The sequence below is a fragment of the Aquarana catesbeiana genome, linkage group LG09 (assembly GCF_042186555.1).
Source record: "Aquarana catesbeiana isolate 2022-GZ linkage group LG09, ASM4218655v1, whole genome shotgun sequence".
NCBI lineage: Eukaryota > Metazoa > Chordata > Amphibia > Anura > Ranidae > Aquarana > Aquarana catesbeiana.
Window position 1 is genome coordinate 93,437,211 of NC_133332.1, and position 22,019 is coordinate 93,459,229.

A 22,019-nucleotide genomic window follows, 5' to 3' on the forward strand; every position below is an offset into this window, starting at 1 on the left:
GGTTGGACAAAACTATGGAAACAAGTATGGGAAAAAGAACAAAATCATTAAATAGTATGGTGTTGGACTGCCTTTGGCATCCAAGACAGTCTGAATTCTCTTGGGAATTGACAAATGTAAGTCTTGGATGGTGGATAATGGAATCAGATACCACTCTTCATGCAAAAACCTGGGTCACAATCCTGCGCAATGTCCTTTTCCCTCTTTCTGTCAGATGGCCATGTCAACCGGGCTTATGCTTACCAAATGACATTTTCCCGGAAAGTGTATATGACGTCATGAACTTTGATACTACTGTACTTTGAAACACTGTAAATAAATTGGCAATTTTAGTCACAGAGGCACCAGCTATTTACCCTCTTTGAAACTCATTAATCTCTGACATGACTCCGTATTACTAGCAGCGCTTGCACTGAATGAACAAAGTGAGGCTTCCCACCTGTTAGCTAGGTGTCTCATCACAGCGGAAGCAAAAGAATGTTACATTTCTTCCGCTTTCAATGTGAAACATGTTGTCACTTTCACACTTGCAAATTATGTAGTGTTGTTGTACTCCTTCCACCCTCAGGTGCCACATTTGGCACCTGAGGGGGGGAGGGGGGACAGGATACCTGTCTTTCACAGGTATCCACGTCACCGCCCGGGCTCCCTCCTCCTTCCCCGGCCGCCGGGCCAGTAGGAGAGAGGAGCGGAGCCTCGCGCATGCGCAGTAGGGTTCCCGGCATGAAGCCGTAAGGAGGCAGCATGCACCTGACAGCTGATGGAAACATCAGCTGTGGTGCCGACATTGTTGGACTCCAGGACAGGCAAGTGTCCGATTATTAAACGTCAGCAGGTGCAGTATTTGCAGCTGCTGTCTTTTAATTTTTGCAGCGATGGCCGGCCCTCTGCTTTAAGTAATTATTGTACCATACAAATGCACTTTAAAAATAGGTATATAGTAAAGATTAATAGAACTGTAATTTTTCAATTGTTTTTATTTGCCCTTAAAACTTGTACTAAACCACCTGAAAAGGTATGAGTTCTTGAGTATGAGTTACTGTTCTTTCTGTGGTTGTGAAGTACAGCTTAAGCTATTTAAGCAAGGTTTATTTAATGACTCCTCTAAGCAGCATTTTTCTGGAGACTAGGGCAGGCACCCGGGGCTTACATGAAGAGGGTTGCATAATGCTAGGCATCATTCAACCCAGAATAGGAGGGACCAGGGGAGCTAGGCAGCACCTGCCAAGGACAGAAATGTTTTAATCCTTGCCCAACCTGGTGTTGAGCCTTAAGGTTTATCTCCATATCTTTTCCTTTTTTAGTTCTCAAAAGAGGGGAAGGATAAGAACCTTTCAGCTTTCTACTGCAGTTCAGGGCTCAGTTGGGCAGAATTTCTCACTTTAGTTGTTGCTAGACTGATTCTTGCCAGCGGCCACACACAACCTCTCCTGCGAATGCTGCAGCTGCCAGAATGCTAACAAAAATCAGATATAAATGTTAATTTAGTGCCGTGCTACTTTCCTAAATTCAAAACACGTACTCCTTCACATTACTGTGTCAAACTTTTCATGTCTCCTATTCTTATACAAAATATTATATAGAATCACGTGCATGACTACTTTGTGGTTTGCGCAAAGACTTCAACCCCGCCCCACATGATGCATCATAAACCTCTCTCCTGAGAGAGCAGAGCCTATTATTGAAGCAAGTTGTAAGTAGATTAGTACTGCACTTATTTTCCAGCATGTTGGACACAATTTAATTTATATGTTAAATGTTTCAGAGTGATACTGACTCGATTCCAATTGACTCGATTCCATTCATGACAGTCCAGGCCACTCTGGATGTCGATGGAATCCTCCCTATACCCAAACAAGGAGATTAGCCACTTAATGCGGATGAGGGGGAAAGATAGACCGGTAATACTGTGCCCGACATTATCATTTTCCTTACACCTATGGGACAGACTGCTGGCCATGCATGGATTTAAATCCCTACACACCCCACTAGCTCCGTTTCTTGATAATCCCTCGTTCACCCCGGGTCTTCATCCTCATAATTTTACATGGTGGACTAATAAGGGTTTGATACGAGTAGCAGATCTCTGTGACCATAGAGGTGTTTTGTCGAAACAGGCCCTTCAGGAGAAGTACCATCTCCCAAACTCAACTATATCGCTACACTCAGATAAAGCATTTCTTGGCGTCATTGAATCGCACCTCTGAATTGACCACATCCACCCCAATGGAACATCTCGGCAGGACTTTCGACAAACACACTGGCCACATATCAAAAATTTACAGTATTTTGTCCTCTACTTCTATAAAGCTATTCTATATGCAAAAATGGGAGCAAGATTTAGAAACCAGTTTAAAGTAGAAGAGTGGAGTAAAATGCTACAGTGTGCATTCATATCATATAATACCACCTCGTTGATAGAGGCAAATTATAAAGTCTTGATGTGGTGGTACATGGTGCCAGTGAGGGTAGCAACCTATGTCCCGGGGGCCTCCCCCTAGTGCTTCAGAGGATGTGGCATGGATGGCAGCATGTTCCACATATGGTGGACATGCCCGAAAGTGCGGAGGTTCTGGATACGCACATACAACTTCATATACTCATTGACCCAAGTGAACCTCATTAAATCACCTCTACAGGCACTGTTGGGATGCCCTGTGGAGGGGGCATCAAAACATATGAGGAGACTCATAGCCTTCATATTTGTAGCAGCAAGAATATCCATAGCCAAACCTTGGAAGTCCCCTACGATCCCTTTCCACCTGCTGAAATCTAAACTATCGTGGATAATAGTAAATGAACGCCTCCCGGCAATTTTGAACGATAAAATGGCTTTATTCGACAAAATATGGGACCCCTGGATCAACTACCTTTCAGCTGCATTATGAGATGGCTCTGGAGTGCTCTTCTCCGGGGCTAGAGTGCACCTCTCTATTTCTTCTGTCATCTCTTTTCCCTTTCTCTCTTCCTTCAATCTGAATTTGCCTTTCGATGGACCCTCGGACCAATTATGGTCCCTGGGACTACACAGGAGTTAAGTTAGTAGGTTACATCAAGTAGATGTAGCAGAAAGGGATTTACCCCTCACAGTTTTCCATGCTATGCATTATTATTATTATACACGATTTATATAGCGCCAACAGTTTACGCAGCTCTTTGCAATGTAGAGGGGGGACAGCACAATTAAAGTACAGTTCAATACAGAAGGAACTGCTCGTAGAGCTTACATTCTAAAGGGAGGGGGTACAAAAAGTAATAGGTGCGGGGAATGATTTGATGGGGGTGGCTCGGGGACAGTTGTTAGGTGGGTGTGGGATAGGCTTCCCTGAATAAGTGAATTTTCAGGGATCTCCTAAAGGTGGACAGGTTAGGGGCATTAAAATACATCTGTGCAGTACCGAGAGCAAGAAGAGGTATTCCAGAATTAAGACTATATTATATAAGCATTTCCCTGCCAAGCTTTGCATATCTCGAGTGAGATGAGTGGGGAAGACACGGAATATTATGAAACCTCATCACTTGATGCCATTTCTACATTTCATAAGTTATATAGTGTTTCTTGATGGTTTAAATCTTTTCTTTTTTCTGTCTATGTTTGATTTTCTCACATAAATCTAATATGTGGATAATGATGCATCAAGTTTAATATCAAAATATGCTCCTCTGTGCTGTAACTGAATCATCTCCGGTTTGATGATAAGCAATTGCTCATTTTGTACTTGTTAAAAATGTTCTGAATAAAAATATTGAAAAGAAAAAAGTCTGACACATTAACGTGAAAGAGTAAGTGTTTTCGTTTCAGGAATGTAGTGCGGCATAAATTTAACCTTTTAGTTATAAGACGTGTGGGAACACGATAGCATGTGTTGGCTGCTTAATAGAATAGCATAGAGGTAAAGCGGTGAGGGAGATTATCCCAAATAAAATAAAAATCAGATGAGCACTCTCTAATAGGACAGTAAGCTATGAAGGACTTCCAAATTAGCATCTCAGATCCTAACTCTACAGAAAGGTTTGACAACCAGTGGTATGTACCTTCAAGCACCTTTCACAGGGGCAAACTGGTTGGGTCCACCTGTCAGTTTTTTAGGTGGACCATCCGTTGCCCTCAATGGAGTGGCGGATGTTAACGGACATGTGTCTGTTTACACCCGCCGACATCCAACCCGCTAAAAACAGATGGATGGGGGATATGTTCCCCATTCATCTGGCAGATCAGATGACAGGAGGTCCATTTACATTCGACCGCCCATAGAGGTAAGCAGGCTGTGTCCGTTCTGCATTAATGGAGTGGACATGAACCTGTCATCTACCTGCTCAGCAGGGATCAGTGGAGGGACTCCCCGCTGAGCAGGCAGATCCACTGGCAGAGTCCACCAGTGTGTAAGAGCCCTTAGGAAAACTTCTGACGTGATGTAGGGATAAACCTATGACACTGTTCTAAGTATCTAGGAGAAACATCAACTGAATGTGGATGGAGAAGTTATTGAATTGCAGAAGTAACTAAGAGCTGCTTTGCCTCAAGACAAAATATCTTGTCCTTTTGCTCCCCTCTTGGTGGTTCTGCGAATACCTTGTGCTTAGATCTTCTTTTCTTTTTAGCCCTTTTTTTGTCCTTCTCCTTCTTACGTTTCCTCTTCAACTTGCGATGTGACTTTTCATCGTCTGACTCACTGTGATGTTTTTCACTTTTCTCTCTGGGAACTTCTGGCTCAGCCACATTATGGCTAACCTCTTCACCTCCATCATCTTCAAGTTCACCCTCTTCCAGCTCACCATCCTCCCTGTTGGAGTATAAGAAGAGTGTGTGAATATACAAAACATATCCTTGTTAACACCACTCATTCTAACAAGAAAGACTTGAAATATCTACAGTAGGCTAGTGGATTGTGGAAATCATGTGAATTTGCAAAAACACTCCCTGAACAAGATAAAAAAAATGAAATGCTTCTGCAACAGTAGGAGGATATAAAATATGCCACTGGATAAAGGGAGGTGAAAAAGCTATTTTATAATTTAGTAGCCACCCAGGGAAGTCTTGGTGCCAATAGCATTCTTAAAGTGTAAAGGACTGTACACACAGGCCGAATAAAAACTGTCTGACATTCGTCCCGTGTGTATGGCAGCTGGTCTAGCTTCTGTCGAAGGGGTGTGACCGAAAAATTTCTGCTGATCTACATCCAATCAGGGCTCTCAGCCAATAAGAGCGATGACCGGTGTGTCTGGGGTGGGGGTGGGGGTAGTCCCCCTGTTAGAACACAACAGCTCAGCGGAGGAGATCGCTGTACTACCATCGCCCACTAGGTTGAATGAAAAAAAAACTGTTAATGTGTACCAGGCTTAAAATGTTTGTTAACCCAAAAAAAAAACAAAAAAAAACTATATAGATCCTGGTCCCTTAAAATAGATTACACAGCACAGTGCTTATGCTGTGTAATCTGGCTCCCTCTAAACCGTAAAAAAAAAAAAAACCTCTCTGAACTTGCCACTTCCTGTATGCCCTCTCTGCACTGACCACTTAAATCATGGCTGCTGAGCCATGACCACCGTGGTCAGAGTGCGTCCCTCTGTCATACACTGCCTGCTCTCAGCATTCCTCTCTCCACCCTCACCCCCCTCCTTCCTGCCTGTCATCCCCCTCTCTGTCTGTCTTGGCCCAGCCCCGCCACTATTATGGTAAAACTAAAAGCTTTAGGCCCCTTTCACACTTAAACGACTTGTCCCACGAATTTGTACTGCAAAATCCTATGACAAGTCATTCTCCATGATTTTCAATGACTACCATTCATATTGGCACAACTTTAAGTTGTGCCGACTTCAAAGTAGTCCCTGCACTACTTTGGTCCAACTTCCATGCGAGTTGTACTCCATAGACCTCAATGTTAAACCCTCAAGTAGCATGCAAATCATACATGAATAATGTAGACACGATTTCAGTATGACTTTGTAAGCACAAGCTGAGAATGGTTAATGCCAAAGTTGTGGCAAAGTCGTACAAAGTGGTACTGCGGCAAAACCGCGGTAAAATTGCACGATTTTGAAGTCGCACAAGTGTGAAAGGGGCCTAAATTTGTCCATGCCAGCCCCTCTGTTAGAGGCTGGCATAGCACACTGTGTAAGTTGTTTTGAAAAATGAGTGTTCTAAATACAGAATTTCAGCTGTCTTCAGGCCAGTCACATGACTTGCAGCCGCTTTACAGCTCCGATGGATGACTCCTGCGGAGGAGATGAGTGGCCACGTGATCTCCCTGGCTAACATCAGAGGAAGATCACAGCCCCTCCCGCAGAAGACATCAATCTGAGCTGTAAAGCGGTCGCGAGTCATGTGACCGACCTGAAGACAGCTGAAATTCACTATTTAGAACACTAGGATTTTCAAAACAACTTGCACAGTGTGCTATGCCAGCCTCTAATAGAGGGACTGGCATAGTCTTCTATAAGTGCCATAACAAACACTTTAAGGCCTGATTCACACCTATGCGTTTTTTTGGTGCTTTTTGCAGAAATGCACTAAGGTCCTTTTAACATGGTTTCCTGTGGGACACGTTCACATCTATGCTTTTTTGCAGCTGCTGCGTTTTTGGAAAGGGTCAGTGACCTTTTTACATGCAAAACAGTGCTTTTTGGGTTCCAAAGACTTCAATGGAGAAGCTGCTGAAAAGCATGAAGTGCGTTTTTGCCGCAATTTTTAATCAAGATGGCCAAAAAAAAAAAACGCAAATTGCGTCAAAAATGCAATACATGCTTTTCTGCAGCTTCTCCATTGAAGTCTATGGAACCAAAAAAAAGCACTGTCTTGCATGTAAAAAGTCACCGACCCTTTCCAAAGGTGCAGTGGCTGAAAAAGCATAGATGTGAAAGTGTCCTATAGGAAACCATGTTAAAAAGGACTGTAGTGCGTATCTAAAAAAGCACCAAAAAATGCATAGGTGTGAATCAGGCCTAAATACATATGCAGTACAAAACTGGAGCAGATGTGCATGGCAACCAAGCTTCTATCTCTCATTTTCAAAGCTTATCCAAACAAGCTGAAGAAAAGCTGTTTGGGTCCCATGCTCAGCTGCTTCAGATACTGTCTGCTCCAGTAGTGCTACATGTTTCCTACTCTCTCACAACCTCTTTAAGGCTCAAAAAAGCACATCTCTTTTGCTGTCACGCAGCTGAGCCATTCATTTTTAATACCATTCCAATGCACCTTGCCAACGCGCATATCAAAACACATGCTAACAAAGTATTTCCAGAGCAAATACCCAAGTTCATGTTTAACAGATAAGAGTGGCCAGAATGCAGAAAAATGAAGTGTGTGATATTGTGTGAATGCTGCTCTTCATATGTGCACATCAATATGTTTCACTAGCTCAGGTCAACACATAACATACCATTACTATCCACTGCTTCCAAGCAGGAGATTTGGAAAATTAAAAACTATGCACAGGGGCACAGACAGAGCCTGGCAGCCTTCTGTATGGCACCGTGGAACATTACACCAAAAACAGGAAGCAGATAAAGAATAAACCTTTTCAGTTACTGTGAAATCACAAAAAATGATTCTGTCTCACCTGACCACATTAACAACATATTTAATCAGCCATGTTACAATCAGAGAACGTCTACAGGGATGCATTAATGGAGAGCTGGGGAAAATGCACTTTACACTTGAGACAGGACGGCAGACTGTGAGGTTTCGCAAACCTAAACCAAACTGACAAAATATTATCACAATAATCCTACAGATAGCTGTAAATAAGTAGCAGGGATGGGGGGAAAAAATGGAGCTTGTCTATCAAACATAAGACGCAATTTTATACTTGTTAAAGGGTAACTCCACTTTAGTGGGGGAAAAAATAGCAAATAAAAAATAATATAGTGTATACAATTGCAACACAAAAGTCATATTGTAATTCATTTTTTTTTTTTTTTTTTAAATATGACCTTTCCTTATTAATCTGCAGCTCTGTAATTTTCTATAAACAGAAAAGCAATGTGGCTACCTGGAGGCATTCTGTACACAGATGGTATACATAACTCCCCCCCCCCCCCCAGATATGTCATTTCCTGCTTGTGTGATTGGCTGACTGAGTTTTCCAGAAGTCTGCACTAAGATACAAATCAGATTTTGGGCATCCCCTGCATCAAAAATTTCATTTTTATTGAAATACGCTCAAAGGCAAATCACAGCTAAAGGGATGCAGACCCTGCCACTTTCCTCATTGGAACCCTGCAGGTGCAGCAGCTGATTATTAATTATAAATTCTCATGCAGATTCACACCGCACATGGACACAAACAGCTATATCTGTAATAAAGTTTGTTTAAATCCTTGAAATGTACATCCAAGTGAGGAATGTTTCTTTCTCAACAAAAATGATGTTACTCTTTAAGTAAACCTAAACAATTCCAACTAAGGATGAGATGAAAAGCAAAAACCACCTTCAACGAAGTTATGTTTTAAAATGAACAGACAACACAGAGATATGACCGTCTGAAACTATATTATGTTCACTTTTTTAGTAAGACAATCTCAGCCCACCCCACAACTCAACACTTTTATTGGCCCTTTCAAGTGAAAAGCAGCTCTTGGCAGGTGAAGTCAATGTGTTGACCAGGTTTGGGAAAGGATTAGTTTGAAACTCCTCTGTCACTAAAGTTAACAGAAAATCTGTAAAATATAAAGTCATATCAGCAGCAGCCTCTAAGTCTCAACTGCTATGACCAAATGCCAGGATATTTTGATGGGCATGGCTTCAGTACTTGCATACACCTCCTGCTTCCCACGCATTTCTATTGGCTGGTAAGAAAGCCCATCATAGTGATGGGAGGGAGTTTGGACAATTTATTTGCAATATATATATATATATATATATATATATATATATATATATATATATATATAATATCTCTTTATAATAAATGTCAAGTGCCATTATAAATAAAACGTCATTATTAAAATATTAATTTACACAAGGTGTTTTAAATAAGAAAATCCAGCACTGCTTGCACACTTTTTGAGTACCTCCTACTACAAATTCATAGGGCTCTGTATGAGATAGGAGAAATGGATGGAATGTGTCCATCTGCTGACACTTCGCACTGTTTGTGATTTGCTGCGGGTGTCAATACAAAGTTAACAACACCCCAAACGCATCGCAAACACAGTGCGGTTTGCCTGCACCACATAGTACAAAATGACCATGTGATGCGGCTCCAAAAAAGGTGCCTGCACTTTTTCGGTACAATTTGAGCACATTCAAAATAATTGAACTGAATTGCATGTGAACTGCACACGAATTCTGTGTGTTTCCTGGGCGATTCACATGCAGATAACAGTATGAACCAAGCCTAATGCTTTGTGTATATTGCGAAGAAAAAAAAAAAACAGGGAAAATTAGTATCTGCAAATCGCAATTTGTCCTATTTCCAGAAATGGTAAATACAGCTTGCTGCAAGTAGTAAAATAATTAAAAATAAATAAAATAAATATTTTTTTTTCACTAATATACATATTTAATGCAAATATTTAGTTTAGTTTTGTACATAACTAAACCTAACTACTAAACTGCGGCTCTCCTGGCTTTTTTCCTCCTCTCTGTGCAGATCGATAGCAGCGGAGCCATTGGCTCCCACTCCTGTCAATCAACTCCAGTGATGGGGTCAAAGGACGCAGCAGCTTGGGAGCGATCCCACACGAGTGCCCCCCATGGGAATCAGTTTTCTATGGGGACACCAGCAAGAGAGGAAAAGCCAAGAACGCCGGTGGGGGACCCGATAAGAGGTGAATCGGGCTGCTCTGTGCAATTCTATTGCACAAAGCAGGTAAGTATTAACATGTTTATTTAAACAAAAAAAATACATTATATATATATATATATATATATATATATATATATATATATATATATATTACAACCATTTTAAACCACTTAAAGTTCCACTCATTTTTGTGCTTATTAAAAGTCAGCAGCTGCTGACTTCTAATAAACACCCACTCCCCTGTCCCACGGTCCAGCAATGCGGCCGCCCGAAGCCTCGCTTCTCTCTCTCTCGAGCTCTCCGTGGCGCCAACACTGCAAGTGTGGGCATCCGGCTGGGATAGCTTGTGGCTTCACAGCCGGGTTGCGCACTGTGCATGCGCGAGTCGCGCAGTGCCTACCCATCGGTCAGGCAATCTTCTGGGACCTGTGATGTGTCCCAGAAGATTGCAAGGAGGGATGGGGAAAGGAGAACATCTGCCCAAGGCCGCCTAGGCGGCTGGAGCGGAAGTTGGAGAAGGTACCTGTCAAAACTAGGTAACTGCCCCCCCCCCCCATATATGACATGCCAAATTGTTAATATTTCGGGGGGGTGGGGAGGAGCTTCGTTTTAAGATAAGGCCTACAATATATACTTTAAATGTGTATCATAATTTTTACTTGTCCGTTTCTGAAAAGTTCAAAACTAAAGTTTTTCCCAGCTATATAATGGTAAAGCTAAACTCCAGGAGGAGTAAAAGTGTGTGGTTTTTATTTCTTTTTACCACTGACACACTAGGAGCCCCTAAAAGTAGGATCAGTTGCCTTTGGTAAATCAGGCTGACCTGTTGTACCTACCTATTTTTAAAGTGTATCTAAACGCTTAAACATGTAAAATTTTTCTGTTTACCAGTCCTTAGATGTGGTGGCTGCTTTTTTCCCCTTTATTTTTACCTGGTGATCCTGTCAGTAGCACACTTCTTGTCCTAACCTAAAATGACAATGCTCACTCATTGTGCTATGTGAAGGAGCAGAGTTGTCACATTAGCCACCTTGCAGAATGCCTCCCAAATTTCTTCTGTCCATATCGGAGAAAAGGTGTTCTTTAGTCCGCAGAGGTAAATTGGGCAGGGCTGATAACTGCTTAAAGGCTGCGTTCCCCTTTCTGAACATGTTACACTCGTATTTAGGGTGCAACATGTAAGATGCTTAGCATCCATCCCCTCAGCCCCTGATTTTCCCCAAACCCCCCCCCCCACCCCACACACACACACACACACACAAGCTAGCAGCTATTGTACCTAGTAAATACACTAAACAAATAATTAACTCAAATACTGCAGATAATTCTTGACTTGAAGGTCACTTTAGATCACACATACACTGGACAGCATTTAAAACAACAGCAGCTGCAATTCATTCCCTTTCCCACAGAATGCACAGTGCAGGAAATAATCTGGTCTCATGTACTCCTAAAATAAGTTTAAACTCTAAACTAATATTTAGGATTTGATTGATGTTCACCTTTACAAAAAAAAAAACTATCTATGCAGTAGAGCTGCACGATTAATCGTGGAGAATCAATATCGCGATTCTCCGCATGCCACGATCGCAACTCCGGATTTGAGCGATTCTGACCATCCAGCAATTTTTTGTAAGAATGTGAGCTGAAAAGCGCGCACTAATTGATGGTGTCCCCGGGATGCTGCCTGTTCCCTGTTTTGGAGCAGAGGGGAAGCCGTGGGAGCCAGCGAAAAACGTCTGAGATCACTCAGCAAAGAAGAATGTGATTGGTCGGGTATGTTTCTTCTTCCCAGAGGTCTCGGGGACAGCGCACCAGCACAAGCGTGACTGCAGATGCAGGCTGCAGCACTGATGAAATGTGAGCTGCTATACTTTCTTTTTTTTCCTTTAGAATCAGCAAATGCTTTTTAATCTTTCAATCAAGTCTCACTTAATCAATCTCTCTGAATTAATCTCTCGCTCTATCACTCTCCCTCAATCAATCACTCTCAAATTGAGAGTGATTGAGAAAAAGTGATATAGAGAGAGATTAATTGAGAGTCTCAATCAATCTCGCTCTCTCTTAATCAATCTCTCTCTCCTAAAAAAAAAAAATTATGTTGGGAGAATCGTCATCTTTTTATTCTTTTTTTTTTTTTTTTTAATAAATTTTTATTAAAGACAAGAATACAAAACAAACATTCAGAGATGCTTACATTCTATGTATAACAGAGATTACAACCGTATTACACACAGGATCCCATCTGTCTTTTACTATGTATTAAACTGTATCTCAACTGGATGTAATCAGCCATTATTAATGTCGCTGACAACCATGTCATCTTTTTATTCTAAGCAAAAAAATTGTGATTCTCATTTTGGCCAGAATAGTGCAGCTCTACTATGCAGGTAAGGGATGTTTGTAAATAAAAACAAACTGTGCAACTCTGACTAAAGTTGAATAATACCCTTGCTATAGGTGTACACATACCTCCCAAAGCCTGACTGGAATACTCCCAGGATGTTGCTAAGTGAGGCCTAGTCATCACTCCTCACCTCCTATGCAGAATATACAGCCTCATGCTACATAACTAAGCTCCATTTCATGCTGAACAAAATTATTAATGTATCCTAAACAGAAAATTATCGTTAGATCGATATTTACTCCAAATGCATTTTATTAAAATAAATTTGATTTAAAAAAAAAATCGGATTTAAATTAAAAAAATCAGATTTTTTTTGTTTTAAACCGTTGATTTATATCCACCCTGATATTCTGCAATATGTACATTTTTGGTAAACTCATTCAATGAATCCAAGTTCTGCAAGCTGAGATAACATGCACTGCATTAATGCATTCACACAATTTCACAGTAACCACGAGATAAACCAAAGTTCAGAAATATTCCTTTATCCCATAGTTTTGCAAATCTATGTTCAGATATCGCTGTTTTACTAATCTGACCGCTTATTATTCTAATTAGGAAACCTTCATTGTGTTTGCAAATATTAAAGATTCTAACTACCAGCAAGAATAAGCCCTTACATTTAAAGAACACCTGTCATTTCAGATCCATCATGGCAGTGCCGGTTAGCGGGCATCCACTCACCTGCTGCCACCATGTCCCTCACCTTGTTGTGTCACTGCCGCATCACCAGCCATCCCATTAAAGTGAATGAGGCTCTTGGTGAGTCAACCCAGAGGTGACATCCAAGGCCCAACCCTCCAACTCTGGCCATTATAAAAGAGCTTTGTCATAATTTATTATACATTCCAGAGAACGCAGCACGATCAGTGAGACAGAACTTAGAAACCCACCAGAGATTTTGTCCCAGGAGTCCTGAAGTCTACGATCAGTTCAGCCCAGAAGCATCCACCCATAACAACATTATCCATTTATCCATTTTTTTTTGACGTTTAAAATTCCAGCTAAATGTTTAAGGCCGGGTTTATGTGAGGCTTGCAATCCGGGGTCTGGTGCGTTTTTGTTCACCGGTTCAAGGTGCGATTCAGGTGTGAATTTTTGCCTAAATTTGCACCTGAACTGGACCCAAAAACGCACCGGACCCTTTTTGAAAGCGCACCGCGGCCAACCCGAACATATGTGAACCGGCTCCATTGAGAGCCGGTCACATTCACGCAAAACTGCATCCAATTCGCATATATGTGAACCCAGCCTAACTGTGTAAACCATGCACTGTTCTGCTTACAATTGTGGCAAATTACTGCAAACTATGCCAGCCTTTCCATCAGACACAAGACAGTTCTGGTCAGTGTTGCAAAAGATCTTTTATGCAAAGGATCACCTACTGAAAAGATTTTCCATAATACACATTTCCTGGTGCCAGATACTACTGAAATAGTACTTCTAGATACCAGAAATGTATTCTATATGATTTTTTTAATAGACAAGCAAAAAAATAAATAGAAAAACGAAAAACTTAAGAAAAAGCAGCCAAAAAGTTTCAGCTTCAGACAAAGTTTCCAGCAATAGTCAATTACAAAGTTTTGTTTCCACAACCTATTTAGATGTTTGACTCAATTGTTGTCTTATGCTGGCCATACACTATACGAAAAATCGGCCGAAAAATCGATCATATAGACACTTTGTTCATTTTTCGGCAAGTTAATGGGCACAAATCAATAATCGTTTGTGATGTTTTTGTGGAAAAAAAACAAACGGCAAGTTTGGAAAATTTCTGCCGAACGTACGATAAATTGCAAGGTTAATGTGTTTCCCGTCCGAACTGTCTGCACTAGCTATATGTAAAAATACTAACAAAAAATTATTTTTGTCCACTGAACGATTTATCGGTCATTACATGATGGCACGATAGTTTGCGGTCACAGTCGAACTTTGGTTTTTCGAAAATGTGTTCGGTCGATTTTTCGTATAGTGTATGGCCAGCATAATTCTTCGGTAACTCAACTAATGTTTATGAGGATACAAAAACTTCTCCATAATCCAGTTTACAGATAGTTAAAGCACAAGACCTGCAGCTACACATCAAAGCCACAAAGTCTATTTCAGTTTTATCACTTTATGTCCCTCCAGAAAGGAAACAATTATATTTGTCATATTTAAAAATGGCACAACCCCACAGCATAGTGACCAGCCACGCCAGAGGATTAACCATATAAATCTTGACACCTTTGAAGTATAAAGTGTGTTCTAGAACAAATCCAACTAATAATTAGGAAGTCTTGTATATATGTTTATAACAAAGGGACAAGCCGTGTGACATTTTACATCTACCTCATGTTTCCTTCTGCATGGGCTGAAAGAACCATTTGTAGTATCTGAAAGCAAAACCTCTGAGAGTAGATATGTAGGCATGCGAGAGAGAGAGATAGAGAGACGGGACCTTACTGCGTGTGTGCATTGATAATGCAGAACTGGTTATTTCACACAAACGTGTTGCTGAGAAAATACATTTTTGTTTGGGGGGGGGGGGGGGGGTGATAATACTCACATTCTCAGTTTCACTGTAATAAATTTTTACGCTCCTGCTTTCCTGCTATGAGGGAATAGGAATGGGATTGCACCAAACTGGAAATCATTCAATTTTTGTTGTTGTTAAAGTAGTTAAGCTTGAAATAAGGTAGGTGTTTAGGTAGTGACTTTGACGAAGATTCCAGAATTTTTAATTTTAGTTCTTGTTTTCCGGGTCTTGTTTAAAAAAAAACAAAAAAAAAAACTGCAACTCATAAAAGAGGGGAGGGTTTAAAGAAGAAAGGAGAAGCAAGACACTGGTCAAAGGTCAGTTGGCAGGGGCGAGGCTTCACTTCTGCAAGAGTAGCAGGTTATTAAAATGAGGTGTGGGTGGGGGAAAGTATTTGGCATCTGTTTGTAGCATGGAGTAATAATCCGAGCTCACAGAGATTAAAGCCAGACACTCATGCATAAAGAAACCTAGGACGTCCCCATTTCTGATGAACAGAAAACCCTCCCCCACCCATACGCTGCCATTTTAAAACACTGAAATCAGCCGAGAAGAGCAAGGTTAACCCTTACTAATATGAATGAGCAGGAATGTCATCATACTCATGGAGGAAAAAAAAAAAAAAATCAGGAGAAAAATAATGGTTTAATTGTTTTCCTTCTGTGCAGGCACTAATAGGTGAATGAGGAAATGTCCCACATCTATGTTTTCATCAAACCACCAAAAAACTTGTACAATGATCTACACAAAAGCATGGACACTGACTTCAACTTATCCACTAGAAAAAGTTGGATTTCTACTTTATACTGTTTGATTTTTTTGTTCATGGAATTTTAATAAAATAAAGCTGCTTATTTAGAACACATATACAGTATGCAGAATGTTGGTGAAGTGACAAAATCAAGTGACTGTTCAGTGGAGAACTTCAGTAGAGGGGCGCAGTAATTATGGGGGGCAGTAATCCAGGTAACAAGATTGAAATTAGTTTTTAGCAGTGTTGGGCAAACAAATGACAGCTCATTTACTAATTGTTTCTGATGATTACATCATTACGTTTTATAATTTGTCATTAAATATGTTCCAGAAGTCTTATAAAAGGTCTCGAGCACACACAGACATTGGGGTTGATTTACTAAAATTGGAAAGTGCAAAATCTGGTGCAGCTGTGCATAGAAATCAATTAGCTGCCACCCACGTTCACATTGGGCAGTTTGACATGTCAAATCGACACTTATTGCCGGCAACGGCACTGTCCGAATCTGTGAGGAGCTGCAGATTCCCAAAAGTAGTTCCTGCACTACTTTTGACAATTTCAATAGACATCTGTGCAGGAACCGGCACAGATGTCTCTGAAATTGCTCCCAAAGTCAGACTGAAATGCGGGTTTGAAATTGTGCGCATTCAGCTGAACCCACGCAATTTCAAACCCGCCTTCAGTATGAACCCAAGCTCCAGGTTTTTCTGTCAAAGCTTAATTGAACAAGCTAAACTTAGTAGTGGATTGGCTACCATGCACCAGTTGTACTCTCCAGTTTTAGTATATCAACCCCATTAGGCCTGGTTCACACCTATGCAGGTTGCGGTTGATGCATTTTCACATGCGTTTTTTATGCGCTTTGCATTTTTGGGAGGTGTCTGTTGTCTTGCAGGAGAAACCAGCATAAACATATCAAAAATGCAAGCACTGTTTCCACGGCACATCTGCTGTGGGCAAAAAAAAGTCCCTGACCCTTTCCAAAAAACGCAGCAGTGAAAAACGCACAGATGTGAATGTGGCCCATAGAAAATCATGTTTAATGGACTGTAGTGGGTTTCTGCAAAACTGAAAAGGCACTGAAAAACGCATAGGTGTGAACCAGGCCTCATGTTTTACAATGACAAAATGAACAAAAAGAAAGTGGAGGTGTTGCCTATAGCAACCCGATTCCAGCTGTCATTTTTCATTTGCAGATTATAAAATAAAGTCACCGTGGGTTGCAAAAAGCTACAGCTCCACTGCTGCTTTTCTCCTAAATAATCTCAATTACAGGTCTGTACTGGCGACTGCACAAGACATTGAATGCAATATTTATGAACCCGGGTGACCTGACCATAAATTAACAATTTCAAGCTGTGCAACATATCCCAGGGAGGATCTCCAATGCAGGAAAATGTGTATTCTCCAAAGCCAATTAAAACAAATGATTCAAATCAGAGCCATTCCCAAGCCATTCCTCCTTCTTGAGATAACTAAAGAGCGCAAAATGAAAGCTGTAAAATTATACCCAGTCCACATCAACAGAGAGGTTTAGTCCTGTGGTGGAAATGTGTAGAAAAGGTTAAAAACAAAGAGTATTAATTGTTTTCCTCTTCAGTGACTCCAAGTCATGTGGCTGAGGAAAATTGCTAGTTGCTAATCACAGGCACCCAACCTATACTCTATGTCTGCCAGTATTGCAACAATATTACATCACAAACTGCTTAACCCCAAGGGTGACCACAACCATGCAGAATAAAGGACAAAACCCATCAAACATCCTGACAGGGAATTTTTCTGTCAAGGTTGAGAGCCCATAAGCACATCTTTATCAGTTGTATTGTGTTTTCTCTATAATTAGCAGAAACCCAAATGACTAATCTTCTGGAACACCCCCAGTCCAATTGTATATAAGGAACTTGTACACGTGTCCATATAGGGTCTCTTCCATGCTATGAATAGACAAAAACATATTTTGGAGAGCTTATGAGCCTCAGACCTGCCTTCACATCCTATTCAACAGCGAGCAAGTCCCCAACCGAAGCAGCTCTGCCTATCTGGGCTACACAACTGCTTGCAGACAAGTTCATTGTATTAGCATATTTTGGCTGTCATTCCCAAAACAAACTTAATAATACTAGAGAGGATTCAGGGAAACCTATCCCTCCCTTCATCTAAAATCTGAACATAAAGTGGAGCTCCACCCAAAACGGGAAGTTCCGCTTGTCTCCCTCCCCCTCCACTGCCACATTTGGCACCTTTTGGGGGGGCAGGTACCTGATTTTAACAGGTACCCGTTCCCACGTTCGCCACAACAAACTGACCAGGAAGTTTAGCCCCCCGTCTTCCCTTCAATACACTAAACAGGTCCCAGAAGACTGTGGCCCATTCACAAATTGCAGTACTTTGCATATGCACAGTAGGAAACCAGCTGTGAAGCCGCAAGGCTTCAGTGCCATTTCCCATAGTCAAGATGGCGGCGCCAGCACCCGATTGAAGAATCGGCTTGGGGGAGGACACTGCTGGATGCCTGCACAGGTAAGTGCCCTAATATTAAAAGTCGGCAGCTACAGTTTTTATGGGAGCCTGCCCCCCCCCCCTTTCCCCGCAGCTGGGAAAGTAGGAAGCCAGCCTTGAAGGCTTCACACCCGGTTTCCCTTAGTAAGGATGGCGGTGCCAGCACCAGGTAGCCGATTGAAAAATTGGCTTGGGTGAAGACACCGCTGAATTCCCGGACAGGTAAGTGCCCTAATATTTAAAGTCAGCAGCTCCTCTTTAACTTTCTCCATCAGCTTATCACTCACAACTTTGTATCACTTTCTCCTCCCTTTTAGACTGTAAGCTCTCAGGATCAGAGTCCTCCTAACCCTCCTGTAACTGTACTGTCTCCTTTTTATTTTTATAAAGTGCTGCACACTACATAAATCCTGTACAATATTAACAACAAATGCAGCACTGTTTCCTCCACTTAGGCCACAACAGAAATGACATCATTGCTCATCTGCAACATTGAATGATTAGAATATTTACAAACATTCAAAAGGAAAATTTAAAAACTTTACTCCAACTCCCAAAACAGTCTCAGGTATGAAATGTTATTATTTCCAACAGTACTAGATTTCCAACAACAGATAAGATCACAAAACTTTCCAATCAGCAAGGTCTGCCAGAACTACACCAACCTTCCTGTACAAGGACACAGCAAACCACACAAGATATCTTAGACTACAATATCATAGTAGATAGTTAATATATCAATAAAGTATATCTATAGCCATTTTTTTTAGGGGGGGGGGGGGGTGTAGAGTAAGTTTTCCCTGAAACAAGTGTCCTGATTGGACGATTTTCCCTCACCCCTTGTTTTAGGGACGACTCCAAAATGTTGGATCTCCCCTTTTTCTTTCTCAGTGGCAATGGTCAGCAGTACAATTAGAGGGGGGAATCTACCTTAGACAGGAACAAAAACTTCACAGAGGGTCCAACTCTTCCCACTCTATTGAAAATCAAAACAACAAAAAAGTTTTGCCTGATAGTGACACACTTTTGTCTCGGTTCACATATATGCGAATCGAACTGCATCTGATTCGGATAACATGTGAACCAGACCAGCTTTCAATGGGGCTGGTTGCAGTGCGAATAAAAAAAGGGTCCTGTATGTTTTTTTTAGTCTGATTCAGGTGCGATTTACGCGTGAAAATTTGCACCTGACCTGCTGAATGGAATCCGCCCCGCATATATGTGAACCCTTAAGGCCAGTTTTACACTGCTGTGCTTAGGCTGCAGCACAGCGTTATCTGCGATTGTTGTGTGTGTTAGCCCATGTTCACATTGGGCCGATTTAACATGTCAAATCGCATGCCAAATCAGCGGCTATTGCCAGCAATTGCACCGTCCCAATTGGTGCGATGCCAACTTTGTGGTGCCGTATCGATTCCCAAAAGTAGTTCCTGGACTACTTTTGGTGACTCTGGGGGCGATTTGAATGCATGAACCCGCACAGACGTCTGTCAAATCTCCCCCGAAGTCGGACTGCATTGCCGGTTGGAACTCACACGATTTCTAATAAGGATGAGCTCAGGCGTGTTCGCAACCGCATGTGTAGAGTCCGCCAGGAAGTCGGCACAGCGCTAATCCCAGGCAGTGAGACATTTCCCAATGCGTGGCTGCAGAGATCGGGAAAATGTCTCACTGCCTTTTATTAGCGCTCTGCAGTGCCGACTTTCTGGCGGGCTCTGCATGTGTGGCTGCGAACACACCTGAGCTCATCCTAATTTCCAACCCGCATCAGTGTGAACCTGGGCTCAGTCCCATAGACATATTAGATTGTGCGCTTTTGCTGTGTTTACTGAAAGCACACCCAAGATGCAGCATGTAGGACTTCTGATGCACTTTCAGAAACTGCGGCAAAAATGTCCCATCTTACAGTCTATGGGGACCATGGCTAAAAACGCACAAAAATCGCAGATGCATCCACGCTGTGTGCAAACCACAGTGCAGCAGAGTGAAATTAGTCAGTTGTATCTATAAGCAATTTTTTTTTCTAGTTTGGGGAAAGTTAGAACCTCTGTCAGGTTTTACTGTTAACATTGGCTCCAATTCAGAGACTTCCCCTCACTTCCTGTTCTAGCGACACCACCATGTGAGGGGAAAATCTGCAACAGGTAAACAATAAGAATTGGACAAGCGTCTTAGCATCCCCTTACTTGCTTTAAAAACAGGGGTTACGCCTGTCTGTGTAGGAGGTGGAGACTTCCCCCTCACTTCCTGTCTGGTCAAAAGGGTGTCACCAGGACAGGAAGTAAGGCAAAATCTCTCTAACGGAGTCCTGGAGAGCAGTAAAACCTGACAGGGGTTGTAGTCATTATCTTTTCTCACTACATCTTCAACAAGAAAACAATTCTGGCTGTAGACACACTTTCTGACACCACAAACGTCCCGTACAAGAACAATACAAAATACCAAATCTCACAGTTGCCATTTTCATTACATTTCAGCCCCGAAAAAAATCACAAACTGGACACCAATCACCAGCGGGGGGGGGGGGGGTTGTGCGGACAGCGGGGACCCCTACAAAGTCCTGTTCTACCTGCATAAATGTTACTGTGGCCCCCCTCGACACGCCCACCAGGGGCCCCCCCAAGACCTGCAGATACAAGAATAACTGAAAACAGACTTGCGAATGTTAGAACAGCATTGTAGGAATAGAACATTGACATTTTGGCCACACATTGGTCACACATCCGTCACATTATCACACACACACAGCGACATTCCTAAAAAAGGCCATTTTTACACTCCCAGTGCTTTGTAGACATTAAGGTCCGGTGGGGGCTGGGGGGGGATCTCCTGGCCACCATTAGGATCCAATATCACATTAGATCACAGACTGGACCTATCATCGGAGGGATTGGGGTGTACACCCCACAAAACACACGTAGCGCCCCGTTCTATCAGCGGATGTCGCCGTGGCCCCTCAGAACGCCCCCCCAAGACCTGCGGACAGAAGAACGGCTCTGAAAACACAGACTTGTGATGTTAGAACAGCATTGCAGGAACAGAACATTGGCACATTGGTCACACATCGGTCTCACACACACACAGCGACATTCGCACAAAGCCATTTACGCCTTGCTTTGTCTGGCAGACACAGAGGCCCAGGCGGAGGGGCTGGGGGGCTCTCCTAGGGGCCCCCAGATTAGTACACAGAGATCCGTGGCCATGGGGTGTGCTGGCAGACACAGAGGACATGATGGCACAGTCTTTTTTTACCTTGTACTGGACCCCCCAGATGGTGGAAGCCCCCCAGCCCAGCCCCCTCCAGACCTGAGGACACAAGGGTGACTCTAGACACACACACTGTGGATATTACTCGACCTTTCGGCGGGGAGGAAGAGGAGGTTTGGTTCATTTTCATGGTTTGATGTTGGGGAGGAGGATTCATGGACACTGGTGCCCTCCACGGCCATAACAAGCATTAACTTTCTGTACTGGACTTAGTGTCACTTGTGTGAGCGGCTACATCACATGAGAGTCCAACGTGGTGTGCTTTGCACTGTAACAACGGCGGGGCCCAGCTAGAACTGTAGGGCGGTTTGGAGGGGTCCACAGCGGCCCCTCTACTGGCTTTCGCCTCAGGTGGTGACGGTGGGCAGGGAGCTCAGTGGAGAGGGTATAAGGCGGGAAAGGAACACAGAGAGGGGGGAGGCAGGACGGGGGGGATTTGGGGTGTCAGTCCCTGGGAAGCGGGGATAATTCCGTGTATCGTGGCGCAGTGAGAAGACACAGACTCAAAATGGCGGACGCGCAGGACTTAGGAGGAGGCGGCTCTGCTCGTTACGTCACAATGGTTAACCGAGGCCGCCGCTTTTTTTTCGAAAGGGGAGGAGGAGGAAGCCTTAGGAAGTTTCCGGAGAGTGGGTGGTGGCGTGAGTTTGAGGGGACGTGATTGGTCGGGGGAGCCGCACCCGAGGTGAGAGGGCAGATTCGCCAATGAGGCAGTGGGAGATGGGTGGAGACTAGGGAAGGCGGAAAGTGGATTGGGTGCGGTGGGCGTGACTTTTAGTGAAGGCGTTTCGCAATGCAATATGGTAGTTGTAGGCTGGAAAATGT

At 42.7% G+C, this 22,019-nt stretch overlaps 1 protein-coding gene across 4 annotated transcripts in view; it reads right to left on the reverse strand.

Annotated features, from left to right (window-relative positions):
• Nucleotides 1–21,733, reverse strand: part of ZC3H4 (zinc finger CCCH-type containing 4) — a 69,328-nt gene extending 47,595 nt beyond the window's left edge. Inside the window, exons 1-2 of one of the 4 annotated variants that reach the window (XM_073599003.1) lie at nucleotides 21,285–21,733; nucleotides 4,574–4,784 (exon numbers count right to left, since the gene is read on the reverse strand). In XM_073599003.1, the coding sequence (XP_073455104.1) occupies nucleotides 4,574–4,784; nucleotides 21,285–21,385 (312 nt within the window). In that variant the 5' untranslated portion in view covers nucleotides 21,386–21,733. Of the gene's footprint in view, nucleotides 1–4,573; nucleotides 4,785–14,704; nucleotides 15,109–21,265 lie in introns of those variants that run through there. The other 3 variants (XM_073599002.1, XM_073599005.1, XM_073599006.1) reach the window with 3 other exon arrangements.
• Between the last annotated feature and the right edge of the window lie 286 nt (nucleotides 21,734–22,019).